General features: G+C 35.3%; 1 protein-coding gene across 4 annotated transcripts in view; it reads left to right on the forward strand.

Moving 5' to 3' along the window:
* The window catches only part of GKAP1 (G kinase anchoring protein 1), a 70,315-nt gene that overhangs the window by 33,905 nt on the left and 14,935 nt on the right, over positions 1–21,475 (forward strand). For 3 of the 4 annotated variants that reach the window (XM_055311534.1, XM_055311537.1, XM_055311535.1), the window contains exon 8: positions 14,592–14,745. The exons of the other annotated variant lie outside the window; for it this stretch is intronic. In XM_055311534.1, coding sequence (XP_055167509.1) covers positions 14,592–14,745 — 154 coding nt within the window. The remainder of the gene's footprint in view (positions 1–14,591; positions 14,746–21,475) is intronic. 4 annotated transcript variants of the gene reach the window in all.

Here is a 21,475-nt window from a genome sequence, read left to right on the forward strand (position 1 = left end):
ATATTTGTTAGCTCTCTTTTGGTGTAAGTAAGAGAAACCCAACTCAATCCAACATAAGAAGGAGATGCTTATTTGGTTGGTATATCCTGGAAGGATAGGGAAAGAGCTTGGCCTTAGAGTTGACTGAATCCCTGGATAGGTTTAGGATTCTTCATTTTTCTCACAAGTCTCAATTGCTATCTATGGTTTTACCTCCTGGCAGATCACATGGTTATTGGAGGATCTTGGGGCTACATCTTTACAGGATTTCCTACAAACTGTTAATTAGCTTTTGAGTCTTGATAGGTTAAAAATCAGTTTTTCTTTGAGGAGATGAGGAAGCAAGAAAATTCCCTATGTGGTGTGATACGCTTTTTATCATATCACATTAGGGGATATAGAATGTCTGTTTATTTTTATGATGATAACATTGATCTTCTTGAAGAAATGACTATTACTAACATAAATAGGTGATCAAATCTCCTATACAGATAATTCCAAATAATTTATGCAGGTATTCCACTTCCAGAGAGGGAGTTTAACTCCTTCCACTCTTGAGTATGGAGTGTGCTTGGTGACTTGCTTCCAAAGAGTAGAGTACAGAAGCAGGAAGGGAAATTAGTTTTATACTGTAGAAGTCTGGCAGACACCACCTTGACCAGGTGATTAATATTAATATTATTAGTGATAGGTTGATAGCACATAGCCTTGATATGATGTGATAAGAATGGCCTATACTTCTGCAGTTTTCCTCACAAAAATCACATAAACCCAGTAAAATCATGATAAAAAAATATCAGGCAAATCGAAATCAAGGAACATTTTACAAAATACCTGGCCTGAATGACCAGTATTCCTCAAAACTATCAAAAGCAAAGTCTGAGAAGTTGTCATGGACAGAGAAGGCTAAGGAGACATGATAAATGTAATACATCCTGAATGGAATCTTGGTATATGTGGTGCCGAAGCAAGCAGTGAATGGAATCTTGGAACAGAAGAATAACATTAGGGGAAAACTAGTGTAATCCGAATAAAGTATGGAGTCTAGGTTGGTCCTGTAGTGGTATAACGTACTATGATAATGTAACATGTTACCAACAGGGAAAGCTGGGTGAGTGATTAATGGAAACTGTACTCTTCAAAACTTTTCTGTAAATCTAAGAGTGTTCTAAAATTAAAAGTTTATTTCAAAACTTCAGCAGTGGATTCAGATGTCAACCATTATAAAATTTCCCTTCAGAGTTGCACTCAGTGCCTTTTGTAGCTGTTAATGATTATTTCCTTTATCCATTAATTTTTTTACTGTGTTCTTCATTAAATTTAAATTTTTACTTTAAGATTACATGCATGTAATAGTAATTGAATGGCAGAGGAGAGTTTATGAAACCAGTAGTCTCCCAGCTATTGGCCCTTCCTTTACTACTTTTTAAAAATCTTTCTCATATTTCATGATTGACCTGCATCAGGCCATGCAAAAGAATTTAGAGTTTTTGGAACACACTAGTGTTTCACGCTACCTTGTTGACCTGCATATTCTTCTGTTCTATCTTTCTCAGTGGTATCTTGTGCATGAATAGTTGTTAGTTCCTCTGGGAGAGGGAGCAAAGTCAGAGCAACCTAAGTCACCATCTTGGTGATGTCACTCTCTTGCTATCTTTCTTTATTTGCCTAACATGTTTCAGAACTTGGCTAAAGAGTCATATTTTCCTGGTTTCATTTAGATGTGCAGAATATTTTGTATATACTTCATAGCATGCAATACTATTATTGTTGTTTTGTTTCTTCTCTAGAATTTTAGTTCCTGGAGTTCTGGGACCATATGTTGATTTAGTTTTCCTGGTAGTCCTAATTTCTGTCACAAAGCGGGTAATGGAAGTGGAAGTTGGTTGATGAATGAATGAATATTCTGCCTTTTCACTAAAACTTCCTCTAGCCTTTTTGGATCTATTTCTCTCATGTATTTTTACAACAAAACAGAGGCACATAGATCTTATTTTTTGTCAATTCAAGCATATTGTTGAAGCCTTCTGCTTAATGCAGTATTGCATCAAGTAGAATTCTGAAACTGCATCCTTACTCAGCAAGAAAAAATTCCATGATTGATTAATTATATTTGCCATTTATAAAAGAGGAAGAAGTGGCTACATGTCTTACAGGTACTTGCCATTTCTGACGTGTATGAAAGAGTCTATTGTATCTGTTATTATGTGTTAGTTTTTGTCTTTTTCAGTAGATTTGAGTTCCATGAGAGTAGCCTATGTGTTGCATAAGAAGGGCTTAATAAATATTTCAACTTCAAGACTTGAGTCCACCAGGGTCTGTCATAGTGGGGAGAAGAAAGTAGACTTACCCCATATATAATGTTATCTTTAATATAAGAGCACTTTTAAGAATGCTGTTATTTAGATTTTCCCTTGAAATAAGTTCAAAGCACTCAACTGTAGCAAAAGAGAAATTGCACATATAGATAGAGCATTTGAGGTTTGCATATTACCATATATTAATGTATCTTAAAACTGTAAAGCTGGGAGGCTGTTCTAAAGGTGGCTTACAGACCCTGGAAGTATGAAAGGAATTGTTGATCAAGCATTAATATTTGTCAGTTTATTCTATAAATGATGTATTCTTCATTTGGAAATAGGAAGTCAGTGGGAAGCAAGGTTTGTTTGTTTTTTTAATCAAAGTATAATTTACACACAAAAGAATGCACAGGTCATAAGTGTGCAGTTTGATGAGGTTTGACAGAAATATATGACCTACATCCCTAACAAGGTAACATTATCATTACACCAGAAAGTTCCCTTCTCCCTGAAGCCAGTCCTTTTCTTATGTCCTCCCCTGCCTACCACAGGCAACCACTGTTGTGATTTCTATCATCATAGATTAAATTTGCCTCTTTATTTAAAGTAAAACGTACAGTATGTTATTTGGTCTGGCTCTTTCCCTCCCAAATGTTGAAAGTTTGTCCATGTTCTTGTGTGTATCAGTGGTTTTTTTTCCTTTTCATTGTTAAATTGTATTCCATGGTATGAATATATCATAATGTGTTTATTCTGTTGATGGACATTTAGTTTGTTTCCTTTTTTTGACCATTATGAATTAGGCTGTTAGAACATTTTTAAAAAATAGCTTGTTTAGGAGCACCTGGTTGGCTTAGTTGGTAGAGCATGTGACTCCTGATCTTGGGGTCATGAGTTCAAGCCCCATGTTGGGTGTGAAGATTGCTTAATTAAAATAAAATATTTTTAAAAACCAGCTTTATTTCAGTATAACTTACATACTATAAAGTTAGCCGTTTTAAGTAGATTTTAAATTCAGCTGATTTTAATATATACACAGAGTTGTACAGCCATTACTGTAATTAATTTTAGAACATTTCAGTCATCCCCATAAGAAACCTCATGCCCATTACCAGTTATTCCCCATACCCTTTCTTGCCTAACCCCTCTCCCCCAGCATAGGTAACTGCTATGTCATTTGTATAGATTTGCCTGTTTTGTACACTTAGTATAAATGGAATCACACACAATGTGGTTTTTGAGATTTCTTACACTTAGCATGATTTTTTAAAGTTCATTCATGTTGTAACATCTATCAGTATTTTATTCCTTTTTATCACTAAAATTATTGTATTTTATTTTAGTTACACATTAATCACTTGGACATACGGGGTGTTTTCACCTTTTTTTTTTTTTTAATAAAGAAAAAGCCTAATGCAGGGCTTGAACTCCCCCCACCCTGAGATCAAGACCTGAGCTGAAATCAAGAGTCATATGCTTAACCAACTGAGCCACCCAGGTGCCCTGGTTGTTTCCACTTTTTAAATTATGAATCATGCTACTATGAACATTCATGTACAAGTCCTTATATGTTTAATTTCTCTTAGGTAAAATCCTAAGAATAAAATTGCTGTGTTATGGGGTAGATGTTTGTTTATTTATTTTTCTTTTATTTTTTAAAGATTTGTGTATAGTTGACACACAATGTTCTATTAGTTTCAGGTATATAACATAGTGATTTGACAAGTTTATATGTTATGCTATGTTAACTACAAGTGTAGCTATACAATGCTGTTACAATATCATTGGCTATATTCCTTATGCCTTGCCTTTATTACTTTGATGTATGTTTAACTGTAAGAAACTGCTGAAGAGTTTTCCAAAGTGAATATGCTCTTTTAGACTTGTTAGAGGCATAGGTATTTGTGAAGTAAGGAAAGTTGTTTTTGCATTCCTGGTAGGAAGACTGACAAAAGTCTTTTTTATAATGCTAGTAGCTTTAGTTCCTTTCACTATAAATGAAGAAGTAGTTTCAATAATTATTTGTATTTCTGTATGCCAGTAACAGTGTAATTAAAATCAAAATGCTTTTTATCATAATATATTATAATAATACCTAGGAATAAATTTAATAAAGATATATAAGGCCTATATTGGGAAAATTACAAAACTTTATTGCAAGAAAGTAAAGACTCAAATAGAAGAATATTCCTTGACTTATTAACACAAAGATAATCACTTTTTCTCAAATTAATCTGTAAAATCTGTACAGTCAGCCAAAATCACAATTTAGTTTTTTTTATTAACTGAAGTAAAGTTGACCTGCAATATTATATTAGTTTCAGGGGTATAGCATAATGATTCAACATTTATATGCATTATGAAATGTTCACTACCGTTAAATATAGTTACAATCTGTCACCACACAAAGTTATTACAGTATTATTAAGAATGTTCCCTATGCCATAGTTGAAAATCCCTATGACTTATGTATTTTATAACTGAAAGCTTATACATCTTAATCTCTTCTATTTAACCCACCCACTCCTAACAACCACCAGTTTGTTTGCCTTATTTGAGTCTGTTATGTTTTGACAATTTAATTTTTAAACTAAAAACAAAGGCACTTCTAAAAAATTAATAGGGAAATGAAAAGGACCAAAATAACCAAAACATTCTTGAAGAAAAATAATTTGCCCAATCAGATATCAAGATTTTTTAAAAAATTAATAATTAATACAGTAAAGAATAGAGGCAGAATGATAGATAAAAAGAACATTAGAACAAAACAGCACAGAAACAGGCCAACTATGAGTATAACCTTGATCTGCAACAGAGTGAAGTGAAATAGTACTAGGTAGAGGATGAACTCTTTTTTAAATAAATGATTTTGGGCAATTGAGTATGTTTATGGAAAAAAGATTAGATTATTATTTCATATCATGCACAAAAATTCATGCACAGAGAATCAAAGACATAAAAGTCAAAGGCTATGTTGTGAAGCTTATGGGTGCTAATACAGGAATATTTTTATAACTTTAGGGTAGGAAAGACACAAAACCCACTAGCTTTAAATTTATACATTAAGGAATTATTTCCATCAAAATATATTAGAAAAGTGAAAGGACGATCTTCAGAGTAGGAAAAGATTTCTTCCAAAATAGAACTCATTGATGAATCTATGAAAAAGCAAGTACTCACAGAAGGGGATATTTATATGTCTTAAAAACATGAAAAGATGTTCAACTTCATTAGTGGTCATGGAAATGCAAATTAAAACCACATATTAATCTCCAGTTTAGCAAAAATCAAAGAATCTCATGATTTGTGTGTGTATACATATATAAATATTTTTTAAGATTTTATTTTTAAGTAATCTCTACATCAACATGGAGCTTCAGATCAAAAGTTACATGCTCTACCACTGAGCCAGCCAGGCCACCCCCAAAGCCTTCGATGATTTGAATTGTTGGTGAGGATATGAAATAATATATTACTGCTTATGAAGAGATAACTTGTTACAAACAATTTTGTTCAACATAGTACTAGAAGTCCTAGCCAGGGCAATTAGGCAAGAAAAAGAAATAAAAGGCATCCAAATCAGAAAGGAAGAAGTAAAAGTGTCCTTGTTTGTAGGTGACATGATATTGTGTATAGAAAAGGCCCAATAAAGACTCCATCAAAAAACCGTTAGAACTAATAAATGAATTTAGTGAAGTTGCCAGATACGAAATCAATATACAAAAATCTGTTGCATTTCTATACACTAATAATAACTTACCAGAAAAATTAAGAGAACAATCCCATTTACAGTTGCATCAAAAAAAATACCCAGGAATAAATTTAACTAAGGAGTTGGAAGACTTGTAGACTGAAAACTATGACATTAATGAAAGAAATTGAGGAAGGCACAAATAAATGGAAAGGTATCCCATGCTCATGGATTGTAAGAATATTGTTAAAATGTCCATACTACCCAAAGCAGTCTACAGATTCAGCTCAAACTCTATCAAGATTCCAGTAGGATTTTTCACAGAACTAGAATAAACAATCCTTAATTTGTATGGAACCACAAAAGACCCTGAATTACCAAAGTAATCTTGAGAAAGAAGAACAAAACTGGAGGTATGATGCTCCCTGATTTCAAGCTGTACTACAGAGCTATAGTTAAAAGAAAAAAAGTATGGTTATTGGCATAAAAACAGACACAGACCAATGGAATAGAATAGAGAAGCTCAGAAATAAATCCACACTATACATGGTCCATGAATTTATGACAAAGGAAGCAAGAATATACAGCGAGGAAAGGACAGCCTCTTCAATAAATGGTATACTATACACAAAATTTATCTTATACTGTACACAAAAATTCACTTTAAATTAAAGACTCAAATATAAGACCTAATCCCTAAAAGTTATCCTAGAAGAGTTAGCCAAAGAAAGAAAGAAAGAAAGAAAGAAAGAAAGAAAGAAAAAGAACCTTGCTAAGTGTGAAAACATGGTGAACCTAGTGGATGTTATGCTAAGTAAAATGAGACAGAAAGACAAATACCGTATGATTTCACTTATATGTGGAACCTAAAAATATGAGCAAAAAAACTAAAAAAAAAAAAATAGGCTCAAATAGAGAACAATTTGCTGGTTTCCTGAGGGGAGAGTGGTAGAGGAAAGGGCAAAATTGAAGGAGATCAAGAAGTACAAACTTTGAGTTCTAAAATAAGTCATAGAGATGAAAAGTACAGCATAGGGAAAATAGGTAGTAATATTATAACATTGAATGGTGACACATGGTGACTAACTTACTGTGGTGAGCACTATGTAACAGAATTGCTAAATCACACTGTTATACAGTGAAATTAATGTATCATTGTATGTCAACTATGTTTCAATTAGAAAGCTCCAGTAAGAAAACATGGGTGGTAAGCTTGACGTTGCAGTTGGCAATGATTTTTTTGGATTTGATCCCAAAAGCAGAGGCAGCAAAAGCAAAAGTGAACAAGTGGGACTACATCAAACTAAAAAGCTTCTGCGCTCCAAAAGAAACCATAATCAAAATGAAAAGGTAACCTACTGAATGGAAGAAAATATTTGCAAATCATATATCTAATAAGGAGTTAATATTCAAAATATGTAAAGAAGTTGTACAAGTCAATAGCAAAAAACTAAACAATTCACTAAAAAATAGGGAGAGAATATGAGCAGACATTTTTCCAAAGAAGACATATAGATTGGGGATCCCTGGGTGATTCGGCGGTTTGGCGCCTGCCTTTAGTCCAGGGCGTGATCTTGGGGTCCTGGGATCGAGTCCCACGTCGGGCTCCCTGCATGGAGCCTCCTTCTCCCTCTGCCTGTGTCTCTGCCTCTCTCTCAGTGTCTCTCATGAATAAATAAATAAAATCTTTAAAAAAAGAAGACATATAGATGCCCAACAGGCCCATGAAAAGATGTTCAACATTACTAACCATAAGGAAAATGCAAATCAAAACCACAATGAGATTCACCTCAAACCTATTAGAAGAGCTATTATCAAAAGGACAAGAAATAACAAATGTTGGCAAGGATGTGGAGAAAAGGGAACCCTCATGCATTGTTCATGGGAATGTCAATTGGTGCAGCACCTATGGGAAACAGCATGGAGATTCCTCAAAAAGTTGAAAATAGAGCTACCCTATGACCCAGAAACTGCACTACTAGGTATTTATATTACTTAGCCATTAAAGAAATGAAATCTTGCCATTTGCAACAATGTGGGTGGAACTAGAGGGTGGTATACTGAGCAGAGTAAGTCAATCAGAGAAAGACAATTATATGATTTCACTCGTGGAATTTAAGAAACAAAACAGAAGATCATAGGGAAAGGGAGGGAAAAAATAGAACAAGATGAAATCAGGAAGATAAACATGAGAGACTCTTGACTCTAGGAAACAAACTGAGGGTTGCTGGAAGGAAGGTGGATGGAGGGAGGGGTAACTGGGTGCTGGGCGTTAAGGAGGGCACATGATGTGATGAGTAATGGGCATTATATGCAACTGATGAATCACTGAACTCTACCTGTGAAACTAATTGAAACTAATAATATACTATATGTTAGTTGAATTTAAATTTTAAAAAAAATGCATCTGTACCGTTAACATCTAAATCTACAAGGGTAGGCTTACTAGAAAAATACAAGCACTGCAGAGAACTCCTTAAGTTGAAAATGTTCATGAACCCCTTCAACCTCTTCAACTCTAAACCATATGAGGAAAAAGATGGATTCTTGGGTCCAGAGTGGGCAAGATCTGGGTCATTAGTTATGATACCACGTTTAAAAGGTGCGGAACCTAACTGCAGAGATACAACAAAATGATAGATCCATCCAAGAAACAGAACTGAAATATGAACTGCCACTTTGAGGGTGCAAAAGAAGCAGAACCCAGAATCCCAAGATCGTGACCTAAACTAAAGGCAGATGCTTAACCAACTGAGCCACCCAGATGCCCCAGCCAAGAGTCTTTGAGGTTTTCCTCAAAAAACATATCTTTTGGGATCCCTGGGTGGCGCAGCGGTTTGGCGCCTGCCTTTGGCCCAGGGCGTGATCCTGGAGACCCGGGATCGAATCCCACGTCGGGCTCCCTGCATGGAGCCTGCTTCTCCCTCTGCCTGTGTCTCTGCCTCTCTCTCTGTCTCTCTCTCTCTCTCTCTCTCTGTGACTATCATAAATAAATAAAAATTAAAAAAAAACATATCTTTTTTTAAAGATTTTATTTATTTATTGGTAGAGAGTGTGAGCAGGGGGAGAGACAGAAGGAGAGAGAGAATCTCAGGCAGACTCCACACTGAGTACAGAGCCTGATGTGGGGCTTGATCCCACATGACCTGAGTGGAAATCAAGAGTCGGATGCTTAACTGATTGAGCCACTTAGGTGACCCTCTATTTTTATCTTATTTTTCCTTCCATTCTATATTCATCTGTTTTGTTTCTTAAATTCCACTTGATTGAAATAATATGGCATTTGTCTTTCCCTGACTTATTTTGCATAGCATAATACACTCTAGTTCCATCCATGATGTTGCAAATGGCAAGATTTCATTCTTTTTGATGGCTTAGTAGTATCCCATTATATATAAATACCACATCTTTATTGATTCATCAGTCGAACATTTGGGCTCTTTCCATAATTTGGCTATTGTTGATAATGCTGCTATCATTAGGGGTCCATGTACCCATGCAAATCAGCATTTTTGTATCCTTTGGAAAAATACCTTGTAGTGCAATTGCTGGGTTATAGGGTAATTTCTATTTTTAACCTTTTAAGGAACCTACATACTGTTTTCCAGAATGGCTGTACCAGTTTGCATTCCCAGCAGTGTAAGAGAGTTCCCTATTTCTCTGCATCCTTTCCAAGATCCATTCTTTCCTGAGTTTTAATTTTAGTCATTGTGACAAGTGTGAAGTGATATTTCATGTGGTTTTGATTCGTATTTTCCTGATGATGAGTGATGTTGAGCATTTTTGCATGTGTCTGTTAGTCATGTGTATGTCTTCTTTGGCAAAATGTCTGTTCATGCCTTCTGCCCATTTCTAAATTTTTTTGGATGTAGAATTTGATGAGTTCTTTATTATGGATTCTGGGTACTAGCCCTTTATCTGATAGGTCATTTGCAAATATCTTCTCCCATTCTGAGGGTTGTCTTTTAGTTTTGTTGATTGTTTTCTTTGCTGTTCAGAAGCTTTTTTATCTTGATATGTCAATATTTCATTTTTGCTTTTGTTTCCCTTGCCTCTGGATATATGTCTAGTAAGAAGTTGCTGTGGCCAAGGTCAAAGAAGTCTCTGCTTGTGTTCTCCTTTAGGATTTTGATGATTTTTTATCTCACATTTAGGTCTCTCATCCATTTTAAATTTATTTTTGTGGATAATGTAAGAAAGTTCAGCACTGTTTCTTAAAATATTCTCTGTTCCTATCTATTTTCTCCTTCTGAGATTCCCACAATGGATATTTTGGCCTACTTCGTAGTACCCTATAGATACCTCAGGCTCTATTTCCTTTTCTTCAATTATTTTTCTTCTATTCTTTGTTCCTACGTAATTTCCATTGTCCTATCTTTAAGCTCACTGATTTTTCCTTTTGCTTGCTCAATTCTGCCTTTAATTTGTCATTTCAGTTGTACTTTTCAGCTCTAGGATTTTTTTTTTTTGGGAGGGGGTATCTTTTTAGGGTTTCTGTCTCTATTGATATTTACATTTTGTTCACACATTGTTTTCTTGATTTTCCCCACAACTCCTTTAGTTCTTTGAGCAGTCTTTGACAGTTGTTTTGAAGTCTTTGTTTCATGTAACTGCCATAGGTCTTTTTCAGGGACAATTTCTGTTAGTTAATTTTTTGCCTTTCAGTGGGTCATATTTCCCTATTTCTTGAATACATTGTGATTTTTTTGTTAAATGATAGACATTTAATAATATGGCAACTCTGGAAATCAGATTCTCCTCCTTCCTTGGGGAGTGGTGTTTTTTTAATTTTTGTTTTTTTGATTGTTTAGGCTCTCTCTGTTCCAAATATGAACATAAGGTGTAAGCTTTAGGTCTTTCCTGAGGCTTTTTCTTTGGGCCTGTACAGTCACTTTCTAATTTTCCCCTTATAGGCATTTGTTTCTGAATGTCCTAATTTTTAATGTCTGGCTCCCAAAAGTGAAAAAGCAAAAAATGAAGGGAGGAAGAATGGGCACCAGCCCTTTAAATCTAGTGGAAGTCACTTCAACTGGAGGGAGAGGGGCTTACAACAATTTGAGGAGGTACAACTACAATGGTTGCCTGTCTCCTTGTCTGAACTTCTGTGATCAGAGCAGCAGTCAGTAACCAAAGCAGGTTCCTATTATTTGGAGGAGAGGGTCCTTTTTGTCCACCTTAGTTCCCAGAAACTGTGCATGCTGCTCCACAAGGCTGCCTGCCAGCCACATGGCTGAGGTTGGGGGATGAGTAACTACTACTGTGCTAAAAGCTAAAATTAACCAAAATTAACTTACCTTCCATGTCTTGCCCTGGAAGTTGCAAGCCCTTGATAGATTCCAAAATTCTAAAACAGTTACATCAGATAGATTCTGACAGTGCAGTTGTTGTCCAGGTGAGGAGACAGAATCCTTGTGCTTCTTCATCTTCTCAGGATCCTCTCTGATTGATTTTTGAGTTAGTTTTTGTGTGTGCTGTGAAAAAAGAGGCCAAATTCACTTTTTGGCATGTGTGTATCCAGTTGTTCAGCTCCACTTGTTGAAAACACTCTTGTTTCCTTAATGAAGTAACTTACTACTTTTTAAAAAGTAAACTGACTGGGGCGCCTGGGTGGCTCAGTCAGTTAAGTATCTGCCTTTGGCTTAGGTCGTGATCCCAGGGTCCTAAAATCAAGCCCCTGCTGAGCAGGGAGCCTGATGACTCTCCCTCTCTCTTGCTTCTCTCCCCCCACTCCTGTTCTTTCTCTCTTTCTCAAATAAAATCTTTGAAAAAAATAAACTGACCATGAATGTGAAGGCTTATGTCTAAATTCTGTTATGTTTCAATGATCTATAAGGCTAAAATTAAACAAACATCATACTGTCTTTCTCATTATATATTTGGCACATAATAGATGTTCAGTATTTGAGTTAAATTGAAATGGAATTGCTCAACTTATTAAAGAATGTGTGTTCTTACATTTGACATATTTTTGTCTTTTTTCTTTTGGGGTATGTGTATGTGGTGGGGGGAGTTGTGGGTGATTTATTTTTGCTTCTTTTCTCCCTAGTTTCTTATCAAACTGTCTTTATAAAAATTCCTTTCTTACTCTGTGAAGTTGTTTTCTGCCTCACTGAAAAATACTCAAGGTCAGAGTACCTTGGGGTAGGCATGCTGGTAATGATAGTAGCCATCAAAAAACAGAACTGGAATTTCACTTTTTAGAGAAGTGAAATCCAGAGGCCAATTAGTTGCTTTCATATCGTTCCTTTCTTAGAAGTTTAGCACTGTTTTAAGCATTGTTGTATTTATTATTTAAAGTGAAATCTTACCAGAATATACTGGACATATTTTGTGAAGCAGTAGACTTATATTTGTACCATTTAGCAATAGAATAACTGATAGACAAGTTATTTAACTTTAGTGAGGCCTTGATTACTTTGTGGCAAAATAATTCTTGCTCTCTCAATCTCCTGTGTTGTTAATAAGAATCAAAGTGATGTTTATGTAAGTGCTTTACAAAATACAATGTGCTACACAAGTATTTTTAATGTCATTTATTTATTAAGCAGTGATAACACATTTTTGTTTCTTTCAAACACTTTCTAAGATAATATATAGGGAAAGGAATTTGAACTTTTGGGTCATTTGCTTACAAATACAGTCGAAATGGGTAAGATTTGAGTGTTAATAGCTCAAGAATATGGGACATATGTGAAACTAATGAGAGTGAGACGAATATTTTCTTCAGTCTCTTTTTAAATTTTTTTTTATTTATTTGAGAAAGAGAGAGAGAAGCTCAAGCAGACTCCATGCTGAGTGCAGAGCCTGACACAGGGCTGGATCTCACAACCCTGAGATCATGACCTAAGCTGAAACCAAGAATTGGACACTTCACTGCACCACCCAGGCGCCCCTTCAGAGGTCTCTGTCTTTATAACAGGAAGTTGGAGAGGAAATACCACTTTGATTGAAGAACATGTAAAATTTCTAATTTAATGTAATTGAGTAGATTGTGATAAAATCTTGTCTCTTTATCACAAATATGTAGAATTTATGTAAAAATTATTTTTAAAATGTAATAGACAAGATGGAGCAATACATAGCTATAAGAATCAAGGCAGTGTGGTATGGCATAAGGATAGACATACAAGTTGACAGAATAGAATTAAATCCAGAAGGAAACTCTTAAATTTGTGGTCAGTTGATTTTGTACAGGAATGCCAACACAATCTAGTGGGGGAAGGAATAATCTTAACAAATAATGCTGGATATCCACATGCAGAAGAATGAGTTTGGACCCTTTGTTCACTCCATACACACACACAAAAAAATTACTTAAAATGGATTATAGACCTAAATGTAAGAGCTAAAATGGTAAAGCTCTTAGAAGAAGAAATTATAGGAGTACATCTTCATAACTTTGAGTGGTTTCTTGCATAAGTTGGATGCTGTCAAAAGAAATTTCGTAATACAAAGGACACTATCAAGAATGTGAAAGGAAAACCTGAAGAATGGGAGAAAATATTTCCAGATCATATATTTGACAATAGGCTTGTATCTAGACTATATAAAGAACTCTTACACTCTAAAAAGCAATCCAGTTAAAAAGTAGGCAAAGGATCTCAGTAGACATTTTTCCAAAAAGATATATGAATGTCCAATAAGCATATGAAAAGATGCTTAGCACCACTAGCCATCAGGAAAATGCAGCTGAAAGCCATAGTATGATACCATTTCATACTCAATTGGGTGTCTGTGATCAATAAAGACAGATAATGGCAAATGTTGGTGAGAATGTGAAGAAATTAGAAGTCTCATTCTGATGGGATTATAAAATGATGCAGCTGCTTTGGAAAACTATCTGGCAATTCCTCAAAAAGTTAAACATTGAGTTACCATATGTCCCAGAAGTTCTACTCATAGATACACATGTACATAAGAGAATTAAAAACATAGCCACAAAATACCTGTTCTTGAATGTAATAGTAGTAGTATTCATAATAACCCAAAAGTCGAAACCACACAAATGTCTATTAACCACAGCATGGAGAAATAAAACGTAGTTATTATTTGGTAATGAGAAATGAAGTGCTGATACATGCTATAATAATATAGGCGAACTTTGAAATCGTTGTACTAAGTGAAAGAAGCCTGTCACATAAGACCACATATTATATGGTTTCATTTATATTGAATGTCCAGAAAAGGCAGGTGTATCTGGACAGTAGATTAGTGTTATGCAGGGGACAACTGAGTGGGGAGAAGTAGGGAATGACTGCTGAAAGTTCAAAGTTTGTTTGGGAGGTGATGAAACTTATTAACTTAATTATAATTATGGTTGCACAATTCTGGATATATTAAAAACCATTGAAATGTGCATTTTAAATGGGTGAATTGTATGGTATATGCTATATGGATAATTTTTTTTTAAATCTAGCAGTACCCAACTCAAAGTATGAAGGAAAGGTCATCTAAGAATGTGTCTCTACTGTTTATCTCTTGGAGATAGAGAAGAATCAGATGGTTGATTGTCTTAGTTACCATTTTTCTTTCATTCTCCAGCCTTCTGGTGGCTGACTAGGTTTATTAAGTGCATACACTTTCGTGTTGAATGATAGTAAATCATAATTCATTTTTGACAGGAATTGAGTTCTCAGACTTTATCACATGATGGAGGATTCTTCAATAGACTGGAAGATGATGTTCATAAAATTCTTATTAGAGAAAAAAGAAGAGAACAGCTTACAGAATATAATGGAACAGATAATTGCGCAGCTCATGAACACAACCAGGCATGTAAAATAGAAAATTCTCTTAAAATCACAGTGAAATTAAAATGCAATTTTCCTTTCTTAAAAAACAGTAGAATCCAGTTATGATATGACGTTACAGTCTTAGGATATTCTTAGTCATTATCATGCATAGATACTTACATTAACATGTATCAGGTACTCCATTTAATGAATATTTACTGAGTGTGTGCTATGTGCTAGATACTGTTAGGCACCAGTATAGGAAAGTGGGAATACCAGGGTGGGTGGGACTGTCCTTCACTTAGATACTCAGAGCAGTGGGGGTAAGAGGAGGCAAACCTGTAGAGTATCATTCAGCATTATGAAGGCTTTGAGAGAGAGATGAACAATACAAATGAGGTTTTGAATAGAGACGGTATTAGCTCCCTCCTTGGGTGAGTTGTGAAAGGTGTCTGAAAAATTGACATTTGGGATGGACGTTGAATGATGAATAAACTATAAGAGAAATTGAGGGGCCCTACGGGAAGTGCAATAGCAGAGGTCCAGAGCTCCATAAGCTTTAGACTGAGTATTCAGGAAATAAAAGGTTCTGTACTGAGAAGCACAGTGTGTGTGAGGCTAGGGTAACAGGGCCAAGGAAATAGCTTGGGTTTTAGATTATGAAAGTCTTTTTATGGGGAAATAAGTTGGAATTTTAACCTGTAGACAGGAGTTGCAAACTATTGCCCTAAGAATGGCACTCACATTTTAAATATATTACTCAAAAACAAAAAAGAAAGAAAACTTCATCATATAGAGACCTATAAATGCATTTGTTTTTCTTACACAGTTGCTAGTCTTCTGCTTTGTTTATTCCTTTTATGGGAGGGTCTTAGGTATTCTTAAACTTGCGCCTATTCTTTACCTTATGTTGACCTCCAATCCATTAATAACTGTTCTCAGTCTCAAACTTGTAGTAATTTCAGTAGCGTTTCCACAAACACTTTCCTTTTACCTACTTGATTTTTTCTTCTTCCCTTGGTGCACAGCATTGGTTTTCACAGTATTGCCTACTCTCTCTAGTCTGATTTAATGTCTAGGCTGCCAGGTGTTGCTGGAAAATACATATTTTTTTAAGATAATGCTAATGTTCCGTTCTGAAAATCAGTGCTTGTGTAACTTTTGCCAGATCTTCATTTCAACATTAACAGTCCTTTGGTTCATCTCTCTCTCTGCCTGTGTAATAAACATACAGTATTATATTAGTTTCGGGTATACAATATAATGATTCAATAATTCTGTACAATTTGACTTTGATAGATTCCTACAGTGGCTATTCCAAAGTCTAAAAGCCCATTTCCCATCCTTTTACTCTTCTGTGGACATTATCTCTTTGTTGTTTCATTAAGATTAGTAAATTCAATCAACAAATTAAACACCTAAGTTGTGTTATATAGGACACAAAGGAAGTCAGACCCTTGAGAACTTTTTATTCTGATGCAGCAGTAAGATGGGTTTATAAATAACACTAACATAATTCCACATGAAAATCTATTTTCAACTTAGTAACAGGGAATCCTTGCCTGTCCAGAACTACTTGTGAGCTTCTTCCTTTCTGGCATTGAATTAAATTTAATATTTTCCTGTCTTGCTTTGTCAAATTTTATGTATAGTCTGTGCAACCATGTTAACATTTTTGGTAAGCTTATATGCTTCTCCTTTTTTCATTGGCTGTGATTCTCCCCTTTGTGATCCATATCTTCTTATTTTCTTAAAGCCATCTGAGATCATTTTTGGATAGAAAAAATAATATTAGTATATTTCAGCAAATAGGTGTCTCAAACCCTTTGTAGAACAAATTTGGCCATATAAAAGTTCATTAAATGATTAAGTAATATTAGTGATCTAATAAAACCAAAGCAACAGAGCAATATAGAACAACAGTCTTTGAAATCAACCAAGCCAAATAATACAAAATACAGTTTCTGTAGCTTATCAGCAGTGCTACACTGGGATTACGTGCCTCTCATGTATTGTTATTAAGAGTTGCAATTAATTAGCAGGTAAGATTTAAAGTTTTTATCAGAGCATGTTGTATATTGTACCCATTTAATATATAATTATTTTTGTACAGGGTAGGAAAAGGTGTGTCCAAAAAAGGATATACTGGTAAAGTGCCATAGTAATTTTCAGAAATGGAGATCAGAGATGTCTTAGGAAAAAATGGCTTTTGAATTGGAATGTAAAAAACAGTAGAATTTGAATATGCACAGGTGAAGGAGAAGAAACTATGTCAGGAGTAAAAGTATGGAGGCAGGGAAGTATAAACCAGTTTAATTAAAACAGAAGGATCTTTGAGGAGTGTAGTTTAGATGTGGTAAGGTGGGTCAGAAAAGATTGTGGAGGATTTAAAGGCCTGATTTATGGTTTAGTCAGTAGCTAGTAAAGAATTCTTTAGGGTTTTTGAGCAGAGAACAAAATTTTGTGTGATAATTTCACTGCAGTGCCTAGAAGAAAACTGAATGAAGTTAAAGACTAGTGTTAGGAACTAGCCAGTGCTCACTTATTAAGGGTATAGAACAACAGAAGCATGCCACTAGTGGTATAGGATAAATTCGTATAACCATTTTGGAAAACAATTTGGTATTAATTTTTATTTATTTGTTTGTTTATTTTTGTGGTAAAGATGCAACATTATTTTTTCAGCTTTACTGAGGTATAATTGAGATATAAAATTGTAAGATATTTAAAATGCACATCATAAAAAGTAAATAAAAAGCACATCATGATGATTTTTGATATACATTAACACTGTGAAATGTTTCCTCCCATTAATACATTTATCACCTCACATATTTATCTTTTTCTTTTTAGAACATTTAAGTTCTAGCATCTTAAAACATCAATTATACAATACAGTGTTATCAACTATAGTTACTATGTTATATGTTAGATTCTCCGACCTTATTCAACTTAGAGTGAAAGTTTAGACCATTTTACCAGACTCTCCTTTGTTCCTCTTTCCCCCAGACCCTAGCAAACAGTATTAACTTTTCAAGTTGAAAATGATGGACAGACCATATGTTCTAGAAATTCTATACTAGGGGATCCCTGGATGGCTCAGCAGTTTAGCGCCTGCCTTCAGCCCAGGGGATGATCCTGGAGTCCCAGGATCAAGTCCCACATCAGCTTCCCTGCATGGAGCTGCTCCTCCCTCTACATGTGTCTGCTTCTCTCTATGTCTTTCATGAATAAATAAATAAAATCTTTAAAAAAATTCTACACTAGATTAAACCCTGGAGACATGTTCAAGAAGAATATTCAAAACTCAGTTCATAATAAAATCAATAGGAGAAATGAAAACTACAGTTACATGTAGCAACATGGATGAATATCAAAAACATAATATTTAATTAAAAAAGCAAGTCACCGAATAATAGTTTGATGCCATTTATATATATTTCAAAAAATAGTAAATTTAAGGTATATATATGCAGTAAAAGACTAACGAAGAGAAGACAATACAAAATTCATAATAGGGGATATCCTCATGTGGGAAGGGAAAAGAATAGGATTGGGAAAAGGCACAGGGAGGATGCCAAAATTTTGGTATTTTTCAAATTCTTAATCTATTGGGTTATTTTCTTTTTACCTTATGTGTGTCATTATATATTTCTATTGCATATGCAAAATTTTTCATAATTAAAAAAATTATGATTTTCTCATAGTGTCATTGAGTATAATAGGGAAAAGAAAAAAATTGAGACCATTTAAAAAAAATACTTCTCTCTTTCCTCTCTCCATAGTACTCCTTCCTCAAGGAAAGAAAGCTCTTCTTTTGCCAGTGTTAAAATCCTCTTTTACTGCACATTAATACACCCAGGAATTTTTAAAGGTGAAAAATAAATCAACTCTAATTCACCCATTCTTGTGGTTTCATTTTTGAATATTGCTTTTCTGGGAAAATACCATGTGCATGGGTATTTAAAAATAATTGTAACAAAAAAAATAATTGTCACAATAAGGAATACAGTTTTATAGCCCCTTTTGTAAACCATGCATTATATTGTCAAATCAATACAGTGTTACTCACTTGGTCATTCATTGCCTATTATTGAATATTTAGATTGTTTAGAATTGATCACTTGATACTCATGGAACTTCTTCCTATGTTTAATATTTTTGATAAATTATTTTCTTGAAATTCTTTTTTTTTTAATTTTATTTTTTTAAAGCAATCTCTATCCAACTTAGGACTTGAACCCATAACCCTGACATCAAGATTTGCATGTTCCACCAACTGAGCCAGCCAGGTACCCCTCCTTGAAATAAAATTATCTATTTTTATTTATTTTTTTTAAAGAGTTTATTTATTTATTCCTGAAAGACAGAAACAGAGGCAGAGACATAGGCAGAGGGAGAAGCAGGCTCCCTGCAGGGAGCCCGATGTGGGATGCAATCCCAGGACCCTGGGATCACAGTCTGAGCCAAAGGCAGTTGCTCAACTGGAGCCACCCAGGTGCCCCGAAATAAAATTTTTTCAAAGATTTATTTATTTGAGAGAGAGAACAAGTGGGGGGAGGAGCAGCAGAAGAGAGGAGAGAATCTAAACAGACTCCCTGCTGAAAGCAGAGCCTGACATGGGGCTTGATCCCAGAACCTCAAGATCATGACCTGAGCCACTATCAAGAGTCATACACTTAACTGGCTAAGCCATCCAAGTACACCTTGAAAAAATTCTTACAGTAATTGAATCAAAGGATATAAACATCTTCATATCAACATTGTCTTTTAGAAGCAGGGTATCAGCTTACTAAATTGTCCACAACCTCACTGGCATTGGATAGATCATCCACTCCTGATTTTACAGACTTCATTGTCCTTGTGTATCTTTCTCTTTTGCTCTATTCTCACCTAGTCCAAACTCCTGCGCATCATGTACTCCGAACCAAGCATTTGGTTTGACTTTCGTCATTTCGGTTTTTGGTTCTGTCATTTTATCCAGATATCCAAACTCTGAACTTCCTTTTTCACTTTTCTGTTTTTGAAGGTTTGGGAGTTTTTAATTGTTGAAATACTTCTTAAATCTATCTTCTCTTCCATTTTCATGAGCACTTTTCTAATTGAGAACCTCATTATCTCCTAATGGTATTATTTCAGTAATTTTTAACAACTCTTTTTGCCTCCTGCCTTTTAATACTAGTAGTAATTTCTCCTATACAGGGCTACCAGATGACTTTTTAAAAATATGACTTCCACCATGCTACCCTAATACTTCAGTGTCTGTTGAATCAAGTAAAACTTCAGTGTCTGTTGAATCAAGTACAATACCTTTGACCTGATATGTAAAATCTTCAGGCTGTGCTTTTCAAACTGAGAGTTCCACCTCATTTAACTGGTCCATAAATCAATTTAGTAGATTTATAGATAGATAGTAGAAAAATACAGTAGATAATAGAAAAAAAAGATGTCAAGAGTATATGACCTCTACCTATTCATATTTTACGAAATTTGTTTCTATGTGTATATATACACATACACGACATATACAACATAAGTACATACATGTACACTGATGTGTGTGTTCTGAGTCATGATCTAAAACATTCCTTAATGTAGATGACTGTCAAATAAGTATGGTTTTTTCGCAACGGGTTTGCCGCCAGAACACAGGTGTCGTGAAAACCACCGCTATACCTAAACCAAAATGGGAAAGGAAAAGACTCACATCAACATCGACGTCATTGGACACGTATATTCAGGCAAGTCTACCACTACTAGACATCTGACCTACAAATGTGGTGGGATCGACAAAAGAACTATTGAAAAATTTAAGAAGGAGGTTGCTAGGATGGGAAAAGGCTCCTTCAAGTATGCCTGGCTCTTGGATAAACTGAAAGCTGAACATGAACGTGGTATCACCATTGATATCTCCCTGTGGAAATTCGAGATCAGCAAGTATTATGTGACCATCATTGATGCCCCAGGACGCAGAGACTTTATCAAAAACATGATTACAGGCACATCTCGGGCTGACTGTGCTGTCCTGATTGTTGCTGCTGGTGTTGGTGAATTTGAAGCAGGTATCTCCAAGAATGGGCAGACCCGTGAGCATGCCCTTCTGGCTTATACACTGGGTGTAAAACAACTAACTGTTGGTGTTAACAAAATGGATTCCACTGAACCACCCTACAGCCAGAAGAGATACGAGGAAATCGTTAAGGAAGTCAGCACCTACATTAAGAAAATTGGCTACAACTCTGACACAGTAGCATTTGTGCCAATATCTGGTTGGAATGGTGACAATGTGCTGGAGCCGAGTGCTAACATGCCTTGGTTCAAGGGATGGAAAGTCACCCGTAAAGATGGGAATGCCGGTGGAACCACACTGCTTGAAGCTCTGGATTGCATTCTGCCACCAACTCATCCAACTGATAAGCCCTTGTGTCTGCCTCTCCAGGACGTCTACAAAATTGGTGGTATTGGTACTGTCCCAGCGGGTCGAGTGGAGACTGGTGTTCTTAAGCCTGGCATGGTGGTCACCTTTGCTCCAGTCAATGTTACAACTGAAGTAAAGTGGGTTGAAATGCACCATGAAGCTTTGAGTGAGGCTCTTCCTGGGGACAATGTGGGCTTCAATGTCAAGAACGTATCAAAGATGTTTGTCGCGGTAACATGGCTGGTGACAGCAAAAATGACCCACCAATGGAAGCAGCTGGCTTCATGGCTCAGGTGATTATCCTGAACCATCCAGGCCAAATCAGTGCTGGATATGCACCTGTGCTGGATTGTCA

The sequence above is a fragment of the Nyctereutes procyonoides genome, unplaced genomic scaffold (genome assembly GCF_905146905.1).
Source record: "Nyctereutes procyonoides isolate TBG_1078 unplaced genomic scaffold, NYPRO_anot_genome, whole genome shotgun sequence".
NCBI lineage: Eukaryota > Metazoa > Chordata > Mammalia > Carnivora > Canidae > Nyctereutes > Nyctereutes procyonoides.